The sequence below is a fragment of the Tasmannia lanceolata genome, unplaced genomic scaffold (genome assembly GCF_043159265.1).
Source record: "Tasmannia lanceolata isolate RefF3 unplaced genomic scaffold, GAP_Taslan_0.1 ptg000008l, whole genome shotgun sequence".
NCBI lineage: Eukaryota > Viridiplantae > Streptophyta > Magnoliopsida > Canellales > Winteraceae > Tasmannia > Tasmannia lanceolata.
In genome coordinates this window covers 28,254,754-28,267,223 of record NW_027518685.1, presented here as the reverse complement: position 1 = coordinate 28,267,223, position 12,470 = coordinate 28,254,754, and the positions used below count along the sequence as shown (strand labels likewise).

Sequence of the window (12,470 nt, the reverse complement as noted above, 5' to 3'; positions counted from 1 at the left end):
TACTGCAGGAAGTTTTATTTAGATCACGTGGATGGTGTTTCTTTCTAGTATGCTTTCTGACTCCCATTTTCTTTTTATTTTTTAAAGAGATGGCAGTGATCTATCAACAAGAGATCTGCAAAAGATGGTACAGGCATTGCCTCAGTACAGTGAGCAAATTGATAAGCTTTCCCTCCATGTAGAGGTTCGTTCTTCGTTCATAGTAATGCCCATTTTTCTTGTTAAACACGGGTAACTCTATCTATATTCAAATCCCAAATTATGATATTGATACCCTGATACTAGTATGTGCCTAATTTATTGTGTTACCATAACTTGTATCGGACATTGCATGGATGCTTACGTTTTCAAATTAACCATCATGTTTCAAATATATGGCATCCATCAACTTAAGGATCATACCAGTTTCTTTTTGTATACTGAGGAATTTCAATAATCCGTAGGCGGGGACGGGTTGAATAGCTTTGAATGTAGGGGCTTTGGTTTGACAGTGATCTCCCTCTACCTTCTGGGCTCTTAATGATTATATAATCAATATATTATTAATTCCTTATTCTAGAGTGAAAATATTTCTTATTTGGTATTTGCATATCATGCCATAAATCCCCATATACTTTAGCGCATCCTTAACTATCAGAATACCGTGTAGAAACTTTGCTCTGATATACATATCTGTGTTTTTTTTTTAATGTTAAATGGATCAAATTTCATTAAAGAAGACCGAGATGGTCCAATATAAGGAAAGAGAGCAAGAATATACAACAAGACAACTAAAAGAAACAACAAGACAACATTATGGGGGAAGAAAGTAAAAAATCTCAAGATCCTCATTCTGAGCCCTGGCCCTAGCCATCCTGTCCGTATTCCCGTTAGCCGATCTCCTGATATGGCGAAAAGAGATACTCGAAGAGCCAGCAATATCATTTATCTCATTGAAAAAGGCTGCAAATCTCCATGGGGGAAGATAAGTTCCAAATAACCACCTAATGACGTTTAAGGAATCCCCTTCGACCACTACTTTATTAAGATGCTCACCCACGAGGAGCTTAATCCCTTTATGTACAGTGGGCACCTCGCCCTCATTAGAATCGGTGATACCAATAGGGCCTGCAAAAGCCCATCTCACCATTCCTGCAGCATCCCTAAGAACTCCCCCAATGCCCGCCGGACCCGGATTTCTGAGGCTAGATCCGTCGAAATTGAGCTTGAAGGCGCCACTATTGGGGCTCCCAAGCCTGAACGATCGGAGTGCTCCTCTCTATGCTAAAACAAACCTCTTGCCATCCCTGACAAAGATCGTAGTCGTAGGCAGAAACAAACTGAAAGCTAGGAAGAGACTTAGCCCAAAAGATAGTCAAAGCCAACACCTTAGAAAATAAATAAGGACTCTCAGCTCTTCCCCTAAAGATCCTTTCATTTCTCTCTTTCCACACCACGCAGATAACCGCGAGGAAGGAAATATTCCACAAGATCTTGCCTTTACTACACCATGGAACCAATTGCCAGCCTTCCAAAACTGTGATGGGATCCTTAGGGAAAACCCAAGAAATACCGAATCTTTTCAAGAGACCGCTCCAAATCTCCCGAACCATCTTGCAATTGATGAGTATATGATTCATTCCCCATCTTGGATACACTAAACACAATGATCAACAAACCCCATCTTTCTCTTCCGTAGGAAGTCTACCGTTTGGATGTGATCTCGAATGGCCGCCCACCCAAACAAAGTAACACGAGGAGGAGCATGGATTGACCACACCCTAGCAATATTAGGAACCACAGGACAAGCCACGAGGTGGGAATAGAAAGATTTAGCAGAGAACACCCCCGACGAATTCCATAGCCATACCCTTATATCAGAGCTATCACGCTTTAGATAAGAACTCTCCAACAATTCAAAAAGGCAGGCTACCGCTTGAAGTTCTCTATCGAAGAAATTACGTCTGAAGGCTGGAATCCACACCACCCTATCCTCTCCTCTCAAAGCAATCTCTAACCATTGCCAACTTAGAAGAGGAAACCACATAGAAATCCGGGAAGAGATTTTTCAAAGGAATGTCCGAACACCACTTATCATGCCAAAACCTTACATGATCCCCCACATGGGTGCCAAATCTAGTACCCTCACGAAACAAAGGTGAAAACACTAAGATATCTCTGTACAAAGAGCGGACAGGCTTACTGAAGCGATCATCCGACTCCCAGTGACCAGCTAGAGACCCATATCTGTTGTCAATAATTTTGGCCCAAAGCGACGACACTTCTCCAAACCTCCGCAGCCATTTACCCAAAAGCGATTGGTTGACCACTTCAATCTTTCTGATCCCTAGCCCTCAACCTTGCACGGTTTGCAAACTTCTCATTTCACTAATGGAATGCCTCTCTTATTTTTAGAGCCTCCCCATAAGAATCTTCTTTGAAATTGTTCGATTCTCAAAGCTACACTAGTAGGGCACTTAAAAAGAGACATCTGGTATATCTGTATATTCGCCAAAACCACTTTTATTAGAGTTAATCTTCCCCCCTCAAAACCAAGTTTCTCTTCCACGTATGTAGCCTTCTTTCAACTCTCTCCACTATAGGATCCCAACTTATATTTTTTGGGCGACTCGCACCCAAAGGCAAACTAAGATAGGAAGAGGGAAGAGAGTCCACCTTGCACCCCATAATGGCAGCAAGCCCTTGAACCAAAACATTGTCTAAGTGAATGCCAAAAAGATTGGATTTGTGGAAGTTAGACCTTTGCTCGGTTACGACCTCATAACATTTGATATTAGATTTTAGGTTCATAACCTTCATCACATCCGGCGAACTGAACATAAGAGTATCATCTGCGAACTGTAAGTGCATGATCTCAGACTGATTTACCCCAATTTTGAACTCCTCAATCAAGCCACAATCTCTCCCTTTATCCATCAACCTACTTAGGGTTTCAGCGACTATAACAAACAGAAAAGGAGAAAGAGGGTCTCCTTGTCTAAGACTGCGAGAGGATTTGAAGAAACCTTTGTGGGAGCCATTGATAATAATCGAAAACCAAGCCGACGATACACACCTCATCACCCAACCTTGTCACTTAGCCCCAAAGTCCATTCTAATCATCAGGTACTCCAAGCAATCCCTTTCATCATTCCGATTCTTCAGCACCACTGATAATGAAAATTCGCCTCCCCACGATTCTACTCCCTCATATTTATTACCATCCCAAGAAACCAAAATGCCACCTGATGCTCCCACTGCATCCAAGGTTGAAAAATCCCAGTGTGACTGAAGCCCAACTGCTTTTAAGACTGATCTATTCATCGAAGAAAGCTTTGTTTCTTGAATACAATCAACCTCAGGTTTTTGTTTTCTTACTACCTCCTTAATGCGGGCTTTCTTTTCCAGGGAGCCCAACCCATTCACATTCCACAAAAGAATCTTCATGGGTAACGAAGTTTTCTCCTCCCCTTCCCTTTGGAACTGCTTGGAGTCCCAGACGCTTGATCTGTCAGACCATATTTAATTCTATGAATCGGAAGATCGTAATTAACTCCGGACTTTAACCGTACTAATTCTCTGACCGTTTTCCTTGTTAATTCCATACTTGAAAATCCCTAACCTCTGCTTTCCTGAAGACCTCTGCTTTCTGATATACATATCTGTGTTACTGTATCCTAGTTTCCAAAATTAATATCTTCAAACATTATCAGCCATCAAGAAAGGGACTAGGAGAAACAAAGGTAGGCAATTTTTTTTACATGCCATGTGTGAATTTACTTGGTGCCTTTTTACTTGTACAGAGCCTCAAAACATATGTTATTACTAAATGTTACTTTCATCAGTTGTTTGTACTGTACTAGATCTTGGCTTGTTCAATTGTTGCCTTTGAACTTTTGTTCTAGCATTGTAGGCCTTGTTGAGTTGGGTGTCTTGAATTCAACCCGGTTGGGGTCCAAAATATTGTGTGCTACCTGGATCCGGCCCGTTTTAAGTGATTTAGGCCCGATTCGAGTAAGTTTTGGCCCGCTTTATATAAAGGGGTTTCAGGGCTTATTTTCGTGTTCTCTTGTTCTTTGAGAAGAGGTTGAGAGCAAAAGGGGAAAAAAGGGTGTACTAGATTTTCTCGGGGTTTTGGTGAGAGATACTGATCTTCTCTTGTAATCTCCTGTTCCTATTGTGTATTTCCTTGTCGCTTCTGCTGTGGATGTATGCTTTGCCAAACCATGTTTGCCAAACCATGTAAATCTTTGTGTCTTTGTGCGTTTTCGTTCTTTCGTTTTGCTTTGCCATTGAAATTTCTTATGGCTATTGGGGTTTTTCACAACAGGCCTCATTCTTCACACTGCACTCTTCCATTACTAAGGTTTTCAGCTCTATATCCATTCAACAGTTGAATATTTATTTTATCCCCGTTGGAATAAACTCCTTTAATGTTGGATAACCTGGATGTGAGCTCGGTTTTTCATATTCATCCATTTTGTGTTAGTCAAATAGCTGTGCTCTCTTACATGATGTTTAATTACTCTCCTTGCTTATTGTATTTTTGTCCTGCGAAGGAGAAAACCAGCAGAAATTCCGGAGAAAACTTTCCATTCAAAAAAAAATCCGGAGAAAACATGCTAGAAATTGGTAATAGTATAAAATGTCCTCCAAAATCCAGGGTTTAGTACTTCATGAAACTTAATTCAAATCAAGGATTGGTTCCAATCATTGATATAAGCACTCAGCACTCCCTGTACAATCAATGTTGCCTAAATGAGGCAACCCCAGACTCCAATTGATGGTTGCCAGACTGGGAAGCAAATGCAAGAAGTAATGCGGGAATCAAGAGATCTAAAAAAGCAAAAAATGTGCGAAGAGTATGAAAGTAATGAGAACAGTAAAAAGGAGACGTGTGGGAAACATCATAGGAAGTGAAAATTAAGCATGTGATAAGCTTTAGTGGAAGCGGATGATGAGCGTATAGAAATAGATAGGGTTGTAGTTGGTTAGGGAGGATGGTAAATGTAGGAGTTAAAAATAGCTTTTCATTAAAATTAACCGGGGTTAAATTAGGACTTCCTGGCTGATTATAATTCCGTGTTTTATAGATTTATATTTTTACAAGCTAGATGTTTTATTCTTTTAGATTCAATGTTAAGTTATTGAAAAAAATTCACATTACTTAAGATGAGTTTTTAATTTCTTAATATAATCCATTTCTAAGTACACTCATTTGGCATTACCAAAAGTGAAAAACACCCTTTTAGGAAATATAATCACCTAATAGGAAGTGCACTCTTAATTAAGAGGAAGGGTCCTAGAAGCACACTTTGCTAAATTTGGGAAGCGAGAAGAATTTAGCTTGTGAATTTAGCTTCTAACCCAACTAGAGAGCTTCTAGTAACTATAACTAAACACTATTGTGCTTGGAAAAAGAAAGAAACCCTTTCTATTGAAACATACAGTTTTAGTAATTGGGGTTTGTAGAAAATCTGTTTAAACAACTTGTAAAATTTAAACTAAAAGTACTAAAATCATGAAGTAAGAGCACAACTATTTAATTCTCATTCCTGACAAAAGTGGCTGGACCAGCTGTGGCTGTTGGCGTGAGATCATGGAGCCAATTTTGATGCCATCAACTGGGGTCAAAGACATCTCCTTCTGAGCTTTCTTTCTTTCTATCTCTTGTTTATGTAGCTTTAAAGTTAGACCGGGCCCATTCTAAGAATGGGGTCCATTATAAGCATTGGAACTGGGCTTACGGGTACCGGTGCAAGGTTTTACATGTAAGTTCGTTTGTAATATTGAGATCTAAGATTTCTGTTTTCCCTTTGGTTTCCATAGTTATTTGTTATTCATCAAAGAAACAAAAATGAGGATGTGTTTTTTTATTACTAGGACAAATCAAAATGTAATATTTGAAATTCAAGAAGCTCTGAATGCAATCATAAATAGACACTTAATTTGTGAGTCCCATTCTTTTGTAAAGATGTCTTGGCATCAAAAGCCCACGGTAAATCCTTCATCACCATTAACATGTATAGCCTGATTTGAGAAAGGTGGATCCTTCGTCACCATTAACATGTATAGTCTGATTTATCTGTTTGCTTGTTTGGGAAGGATTGAAGGGAACATGTTATTTGCTCTGATCCCATTAGAAAGCCCACTAGATAATATGGTTGGGTATTCTCCTGCACGCAAGCTCCACCAACCTCAAGGCAGGGTTTTAAATGTCGGTTTCAGTCTCGGTTTCGGCCACCACTGAAACCAAAATATTTCGGTTTATGTGGAAATTTTGGCCGAAATCATGTTAAATTTTGACAAAATATTTGTTTTTTTTTTTAATTTCCACAGAAATGTATAAAATTTCGACCTTTTCGGTGGAAATTTCGCTAATTTTGGTGGAAATCTTTACATTTCGGTAGAAATTTTATAAATAAGGGTGAAAAACGAAATTTCTGGGTGATAATGTAAAAATCTGATTCAATGTACTTTCGGTTTCGGTCTAAACCGAAACTGAAATATTTTGGCCGAAATTTAAAACTATGCCCCAAGGCTTAAATGTAACATTGTGGATACCGACAAGAGGCTTTCAGACAATGCAGAGTTCAATTTTCAAGATTGCCTGAAACTTGATGCTTTATGAAAGGTACATATTGAATGAGAGACTTTCTAAACCAAGGTTACCTGGAACGCGGTTCGTTCTGGTACGCGGTACGGGGTACGATGGAAGCCCGGTACGCGGTACGATGAGGGTAAATTAAGTCAGTTGGCTATTTTAGCTCGCGGGTCGATTTGGAGTGCAAATCTAGGTTGCTCTGGTACTCTATATACATAATTTCATATATTTTTACAAGAATATCATTCTATATTCCATACTACATAAATTTAATGAACAAAACCAAAAACCTCGTGTATGCCATTCATATATATTCAAAATGAAAATTCCAGTTCCTATCTAATCCATAATATATAAAATTTGAAGTGTTCCCTCTATCTATGCATCTCTCTCTTTCACGCGGGTCGCCCGGGTCGCCATTTTTTTGTGATCCGGGTCGCAAATGACCCACGTTTCGGGTCGGAGGGTGGGAGGGCGATCCCGGTAACTTTGTTCTAAACATCCAAGTTAATAGCAGCAATAACAGTAAAACAAAGTAACTGGGCATTTTTAAAGATGAAAACTGGAAGAAGGCCCACAATGTGTTGCTGCACTGAATTATTCACTCAGTTTAATAGGTATGATTATGATCCCATTTTTTTTCTCTTTTGAAGGGGTTCTGTAATCTGGTTTGTTTTGTTTGTGGGACATCTCCTCCCAGCCTGTTTTTGTTTTTTCTTTGTTCTTTTTAAATGAATCTGTTCTGTTCTCAATGGAAAAAAAAAACCCAATATAACCCATTCATCACTACTTTCATGATACTTTTTTGGTTTCGGCCAAAATTATGTAAGAAAAAATATTAAATTTCGGTAATTTAAGTGGTAATTTTGGCTGGAAATTTTGGAAATTTCCAATTTTCGGTGGAAATTTTATAAACAGGTAAAAAAACAAAATTTATCCGAAATTTCGCCGAAATCTTGACCGATACCAAGTCTTTGTTCTTTTGGTGTCGGTCCCAACCGAAATCCGAAATTTTGGCCGAAACATTTTGGTTTTGGCCGAATTTCAAAACTATGTACTCAAGTAGCTTAGATGATTGATCATGTCAAAGACAGAGAGATTTTGAGGGTGAAATTCAATAATGGATTATTTGTCCAATTACAATGGAGGTAAACAACTGTCATTTGAATAGGTTTACTAAAAAACGAACAAAGATATTGACATGCAGATACCTTTTTGTCATGCTAATCAGGAGAAGTTGATGCAGATTGCAGGGAAAGTTAACAAAGTTATCAGAGAACTTGGGCTTAGAGAAATTGGTCAGTTGGAGCAGGACCTTGTCTTTGGCGATGCTGGCACAAAGGAAGTGATCAATTTTCTGAGGACCAAGCAGGTTGCCGACTAAGGATTTAGTTCTGCATAAACATTTGCTTACCATTTCTTCTTAGTTCTAACAATTTAGGTACTTCTATCATGCAAGTATATTTGATAAAGAAATTTCCTTCCCCATGCAGGATGCCATTCCTGAAAATAAGTTGCGTTTGTTGATGATTTATGCAGCCCTCTATCCTGAGAAATTTGAAGGTGATAAAGGCACAAAGTTGATGCAGGTAGATATTCCCTTTGTCTTTATTTGCTGACAGCACATCCAGTCTCTGATTCTTTTTGTGCCCATCTTGTTGTAATGCTATGATTTGGCCGACACTTCGAATTTATTGCCGAGTAACGTGTCCTGCCGTGTCCGACACGACACGCGTGTCCACACGTGTCGACACTCCTTTGGACACTTTTACTTGTATTGCTGGAAGTGTGACTTAATGTGGATGTGTGGACATGTTTTTGTACTGTGTCAAGTGTAACATTCTGTTTTTTATTGAATATTGTGTTTACCTCATTGAATATTGTGTTTACCTCATGATTACATATACTTTCTATTTTAGCCGTGTCCCCGTTTCTAAAGTTTGGGGGTTTGCCGTGTCCAACACTCCGTGTCCGTGTCGACACGCGACACTCGTGTCCGTGTCGACACGCAACACTCGTGTCCGTGTCCACAAATCATAGTTGTAATGTTACATTGCGCTTTCAGTTCTAGAACTAGCATGACTATGACCCAAATCAGATGCATGAAAAACTATAGATCTTTTGTTTTTTTTCAGTTAGCAAGATTATCACCTGATGACATGAACGCCGTGAATAACATGAGATACCTGGCTGGATCGGATGTGAAGAAGGCCTCAGGAGGGGGCTTCTCACTAAAGTTTGATATTCAGAAGGTAAACATCTTTAGCGACTTAAAAACTATGTAGTTTTTTATATCGGTACAGTTGCCTACTAACTTAGAGATTTGAATATGATACCTGACAATCACTCCATATTCTCCTTTGGTTATCAGAAGAAGCATGCAGCTAGGAAAGAGCGAACTGATGCAGAAGAAACATGGCAACTATCACGATTTTATCCTATGATAGAGGTATGTTTCACATTCAGGCTCTTACGCCCTATGTCACAAATATCATTCTCAAGAATTTCTTGGCAAGGGAAAATCTCCGGATATATTAATTTTTTTTTATTTTTACGGGTTTTTTATTGGGAAAAAATGATAAAAATAAAATTATTTGATGAGGAATGATAGATGCAAGGGCCCTCTTTATGCAAGGGCTGGAGAAGGGCCCTTGAATAGATCCATGCATTTTTAAATTCGGTTTAGAAACTGAATATGGTTGCACTTAATGTCGTGCATGTATTCCACGGCCCTTCTTTAGCCCTTGCATAAAGAGCCCCTTGCATCTATCATTCCTCTTATTTAATATATATATATATATATATATATATATATATATATATATATATGAGAAAACGGTTCCTACACATATGTGTAGAGAGTTCTCTACACACTAGCTTAAAATACAGTGGGGGCCCAAATTGTTTGGGTGATCCAAGCCATCCATTTTAAAGGCCCTCAACATAGATAGGGTGTCTACAAAAAATCAGATCCATACGATCATCCCAACCCTACAATTTGTGGACGTAAAATGGATGTCTTTAAACCTTCACAAATTAGTCCATTTTTTGCCTCCACAGTTCGAAGGGTTAGGATGATCCTATGGATCTGATTTTTTATGGACACCCTATCTATGTGAGGGCCTTAAAAATGAATGGTTTGGATCACCCAAATAATGTGGCCCCCACTGTATTTTAAGCTAGTGCGTAGAGAACTTATCTACACATATGTGTAGGAACCGTTCTCTCTCTCTCTCTCTATATATATATATATATAATTTAAGAAAAAATATAAAATAAAGACATACATAAAAATATTGGGATATATCGTGATATTATAGCGATATTTTCTGATAAAAATGAAAATGTCGCTATTTTTTAAAATCTCAGTATTATTCTGGGATTTTGTCTTTTATCAAAATGTCGTGATAAAAGCGCTATATTTTGAAAATATCGGAGATATTTGTGACATAGGTTACACCTCTTCACTCCGATGCTGATGCATCATCAAAGTCTAACAAGTTGTTGCCATGGTGATTTTTCCTATACAAGCATCTCTTTTGTGCGTGGAATATCTGAGATTGTAGTTTATTATCTTAGTGAACTTTTCATTATAGAGCTGCTTCTTCCGCAGCACAGATATCCTGCCTAAATTGGTGAATGGTTTCTCGATACATCCTGTACTTCTTCTTATGATATACTTTATTAGGGTTGCCACGTTTCCTGGTACTCTTTGCTTCATTGTAGCCGGGACTGTGAATGGGAACTTAAGAAACAAACAATAAGTCCATTGCAATTTTCGTCTGATATATCCAGTGTAGAATCTTGCTTTCTTCCATTTACATTTAAAGAACTCTTATCTTCTCTGTCTTTCTATTTGATCCAGTTTATACATCCTCAAATTTATCAAGTAATTGGTGAGAGATATATGGTTTTTAATTATAAATATTACATTGCAATAGCATAGCATTATTGATACGTAATGCCAGTCTAGATACTAATTCCTTCACAAGGGAGTCAACTAATCTTTTTTTGTTAAAAAAAAAAAATCAAGTCAACTAGGTCATCTCCGTCATGAAGGATGTCTGAATGTGATATTCAGAACTCCAAAAAATCTGAAATCTCTTCAATGTGTCTGAGTATCACCAAGGAGCTTTCATTTGACAATGGTTACTTGAGGTGAACTGTAGAAAATACTAAACTTCCAAAAGCTGTCTCATCCCTTCCATTTTACTGGATTCCTCTTCAACAACAAAGAATTAACATTATGAGAATCAACCTAACAATGGTCACTAAAAGGAGAACTGCAGAAAAGACTAAAACTTCCAAAAGCTGTCTCATCACTTCCATTTGAGCTTTCTTAATTCCTAGTGGACCCAAGCAGGCAAGTAAAAATGCCTCCTCCTTTTCTGGCTACAACAGTGTTGGTTGAACGTCGATTGGCACTCCTATTGAAATTGAGTTTAAGAGATCCAACCAGAACTAGAAGTTCTTCACATTTCTCAACCGCTTTTCATAGATTTAGATTTCCGCTGAAAAAAGACACGGAATGATTGAAATATTTTCATTTCCATCATCACTGAAACCGAAACGCATATCGAAACCAAAACTTCTGAGGGTGCATTTGGATTGTCGGAATCGGAATCGGCATCCTTTTTAGGCTGTATTTGGATTGTCGGAATCAGGAATCAGCATCGGCATCCTACTTCGATTCCTCAGTAAATTGAATGGAAAAATATTCTAATAAACATTTTTAATAAAAAATTAATTCCGACAATGGCGGAATAAGAATACCACCTATTGGGCTGGAAACAGATTTCGGCATTTGCTCCCCTTCTATTCTGCCTCGATTTCAATTCTGCACCTTATTCTATTCATTTATTTGAACCAAATTTTAGAGTAGGGCAGAATCAAAATAGGATGTCGATTCCAGTGTCTTGTTTCTGTCAATCCAAACAACACCGTGTATATATTACATTATTTTGGTTGAAACATGGAAACATGTCGGTTTGAGTTAGAAATTTCAGTAAAAATCCTATAAAATCATGAAATGTATGGAAACATATGTAAATGATGGAAATTTAAGACGAAACTTCAAGAAATACTAGAAAATTATTTATTTCATTTAAAAAACAAACAATTATTTCTTATATTAAAAATCTTAGAAAATAATAATAATTAGTTTTTAAAAATATAAAAACTTAGAATGTACAAAAAATTATGTGAATAACATAATTGATAGTTTGGTATTATCATAATATCATAGCGTTATATATTACATTTTATAATATAGCAATGATTCTTGTATTTTATTAAAAGGTTAAAACAGCATTAAACTTGTAGAAAAAAATTAAGGCATATGTAGATTTAGCGGTGCCCTATTATACATAAAATTTATGTCGAAATTCCTCACTATTTGCTTTTCGGAATTTTTGTAAAATATTTAAAAATTATTTTAAAAAATGTTTCTTTGTTAGTTACAATATTAGTGGTATATTGTACCAATGTGCATTTCATAATTATATTTATATAAATTGAATGTGAAATGTAGTGTATGCATTATGTATAATTATTTATATGAATTACATGTGAAATGTGATATGTACTGAATTATCAGACATGCATAGCATCGCGTGTCACCAAGTGTTTGATGTTGTTAAACCATTATGGGTTCTGTTTTGCTTATTTGATCGTTTTTACATGTATTTGTCATTTGCATATGTTTTCATACGTTTTCGTGATTCATTCATGGGAAGCAAGAACTTTAATTAAAATGTTATAACTTTATTGAAGCTTTAAATCGTAATGGATAAACACCAGTGGTCCACCATGTTCCTCTTTGCTAATTAGCTTTGTTCGAAAAATACTGATAATTTAGCCTTTTAGGAGCAGGACTTCCTTGCTGTAG

General features: G+C 37.3%; 1 protein-coding gene across 2 annotated transcripts in view; it reads left to right on the top strand.

Moving 5' to 3' along the window:
- The window catches only part of LOC143885065 (SNARE-interacting protein KEULE-like), a 61,927-nt gene that overhangs the window by 46,947 nt on the left and 2,510 nt on the right, over nucleotides 1-12,470 (top strand). Inside the window, exons 13-17 of one of the 2 annotated variants that reach the window (XM_077389025.1) lie at nucleotides 88-184; nucleotides 7,830-7,955; nucleotides 8,077-8,172; nucleotides 8,719-8,835; nucleotides 8,958-9,032. In XM_077389025.1, coding sequence (XP_077245140.1) covers nucleotides 88-184; nucleotides 7,830-7,955; nucleotides 8,077-8,172; nucleotides 8,719-8,835; nucleotides 8,958-9,032 — 511 coding nt within the window. Of the gene's footprint in view, nucleotides 1-87; nucleotides 185-7,829; nucleotides 7,956-8,076; nucleotides 8,173-8,718; nucleotides 8,836-8,954; nucleotides 9,033-12,470 lie in introns of both variants that reach the window. The other variant, XM_077389024.1, reaches the window with a different exon arrangement.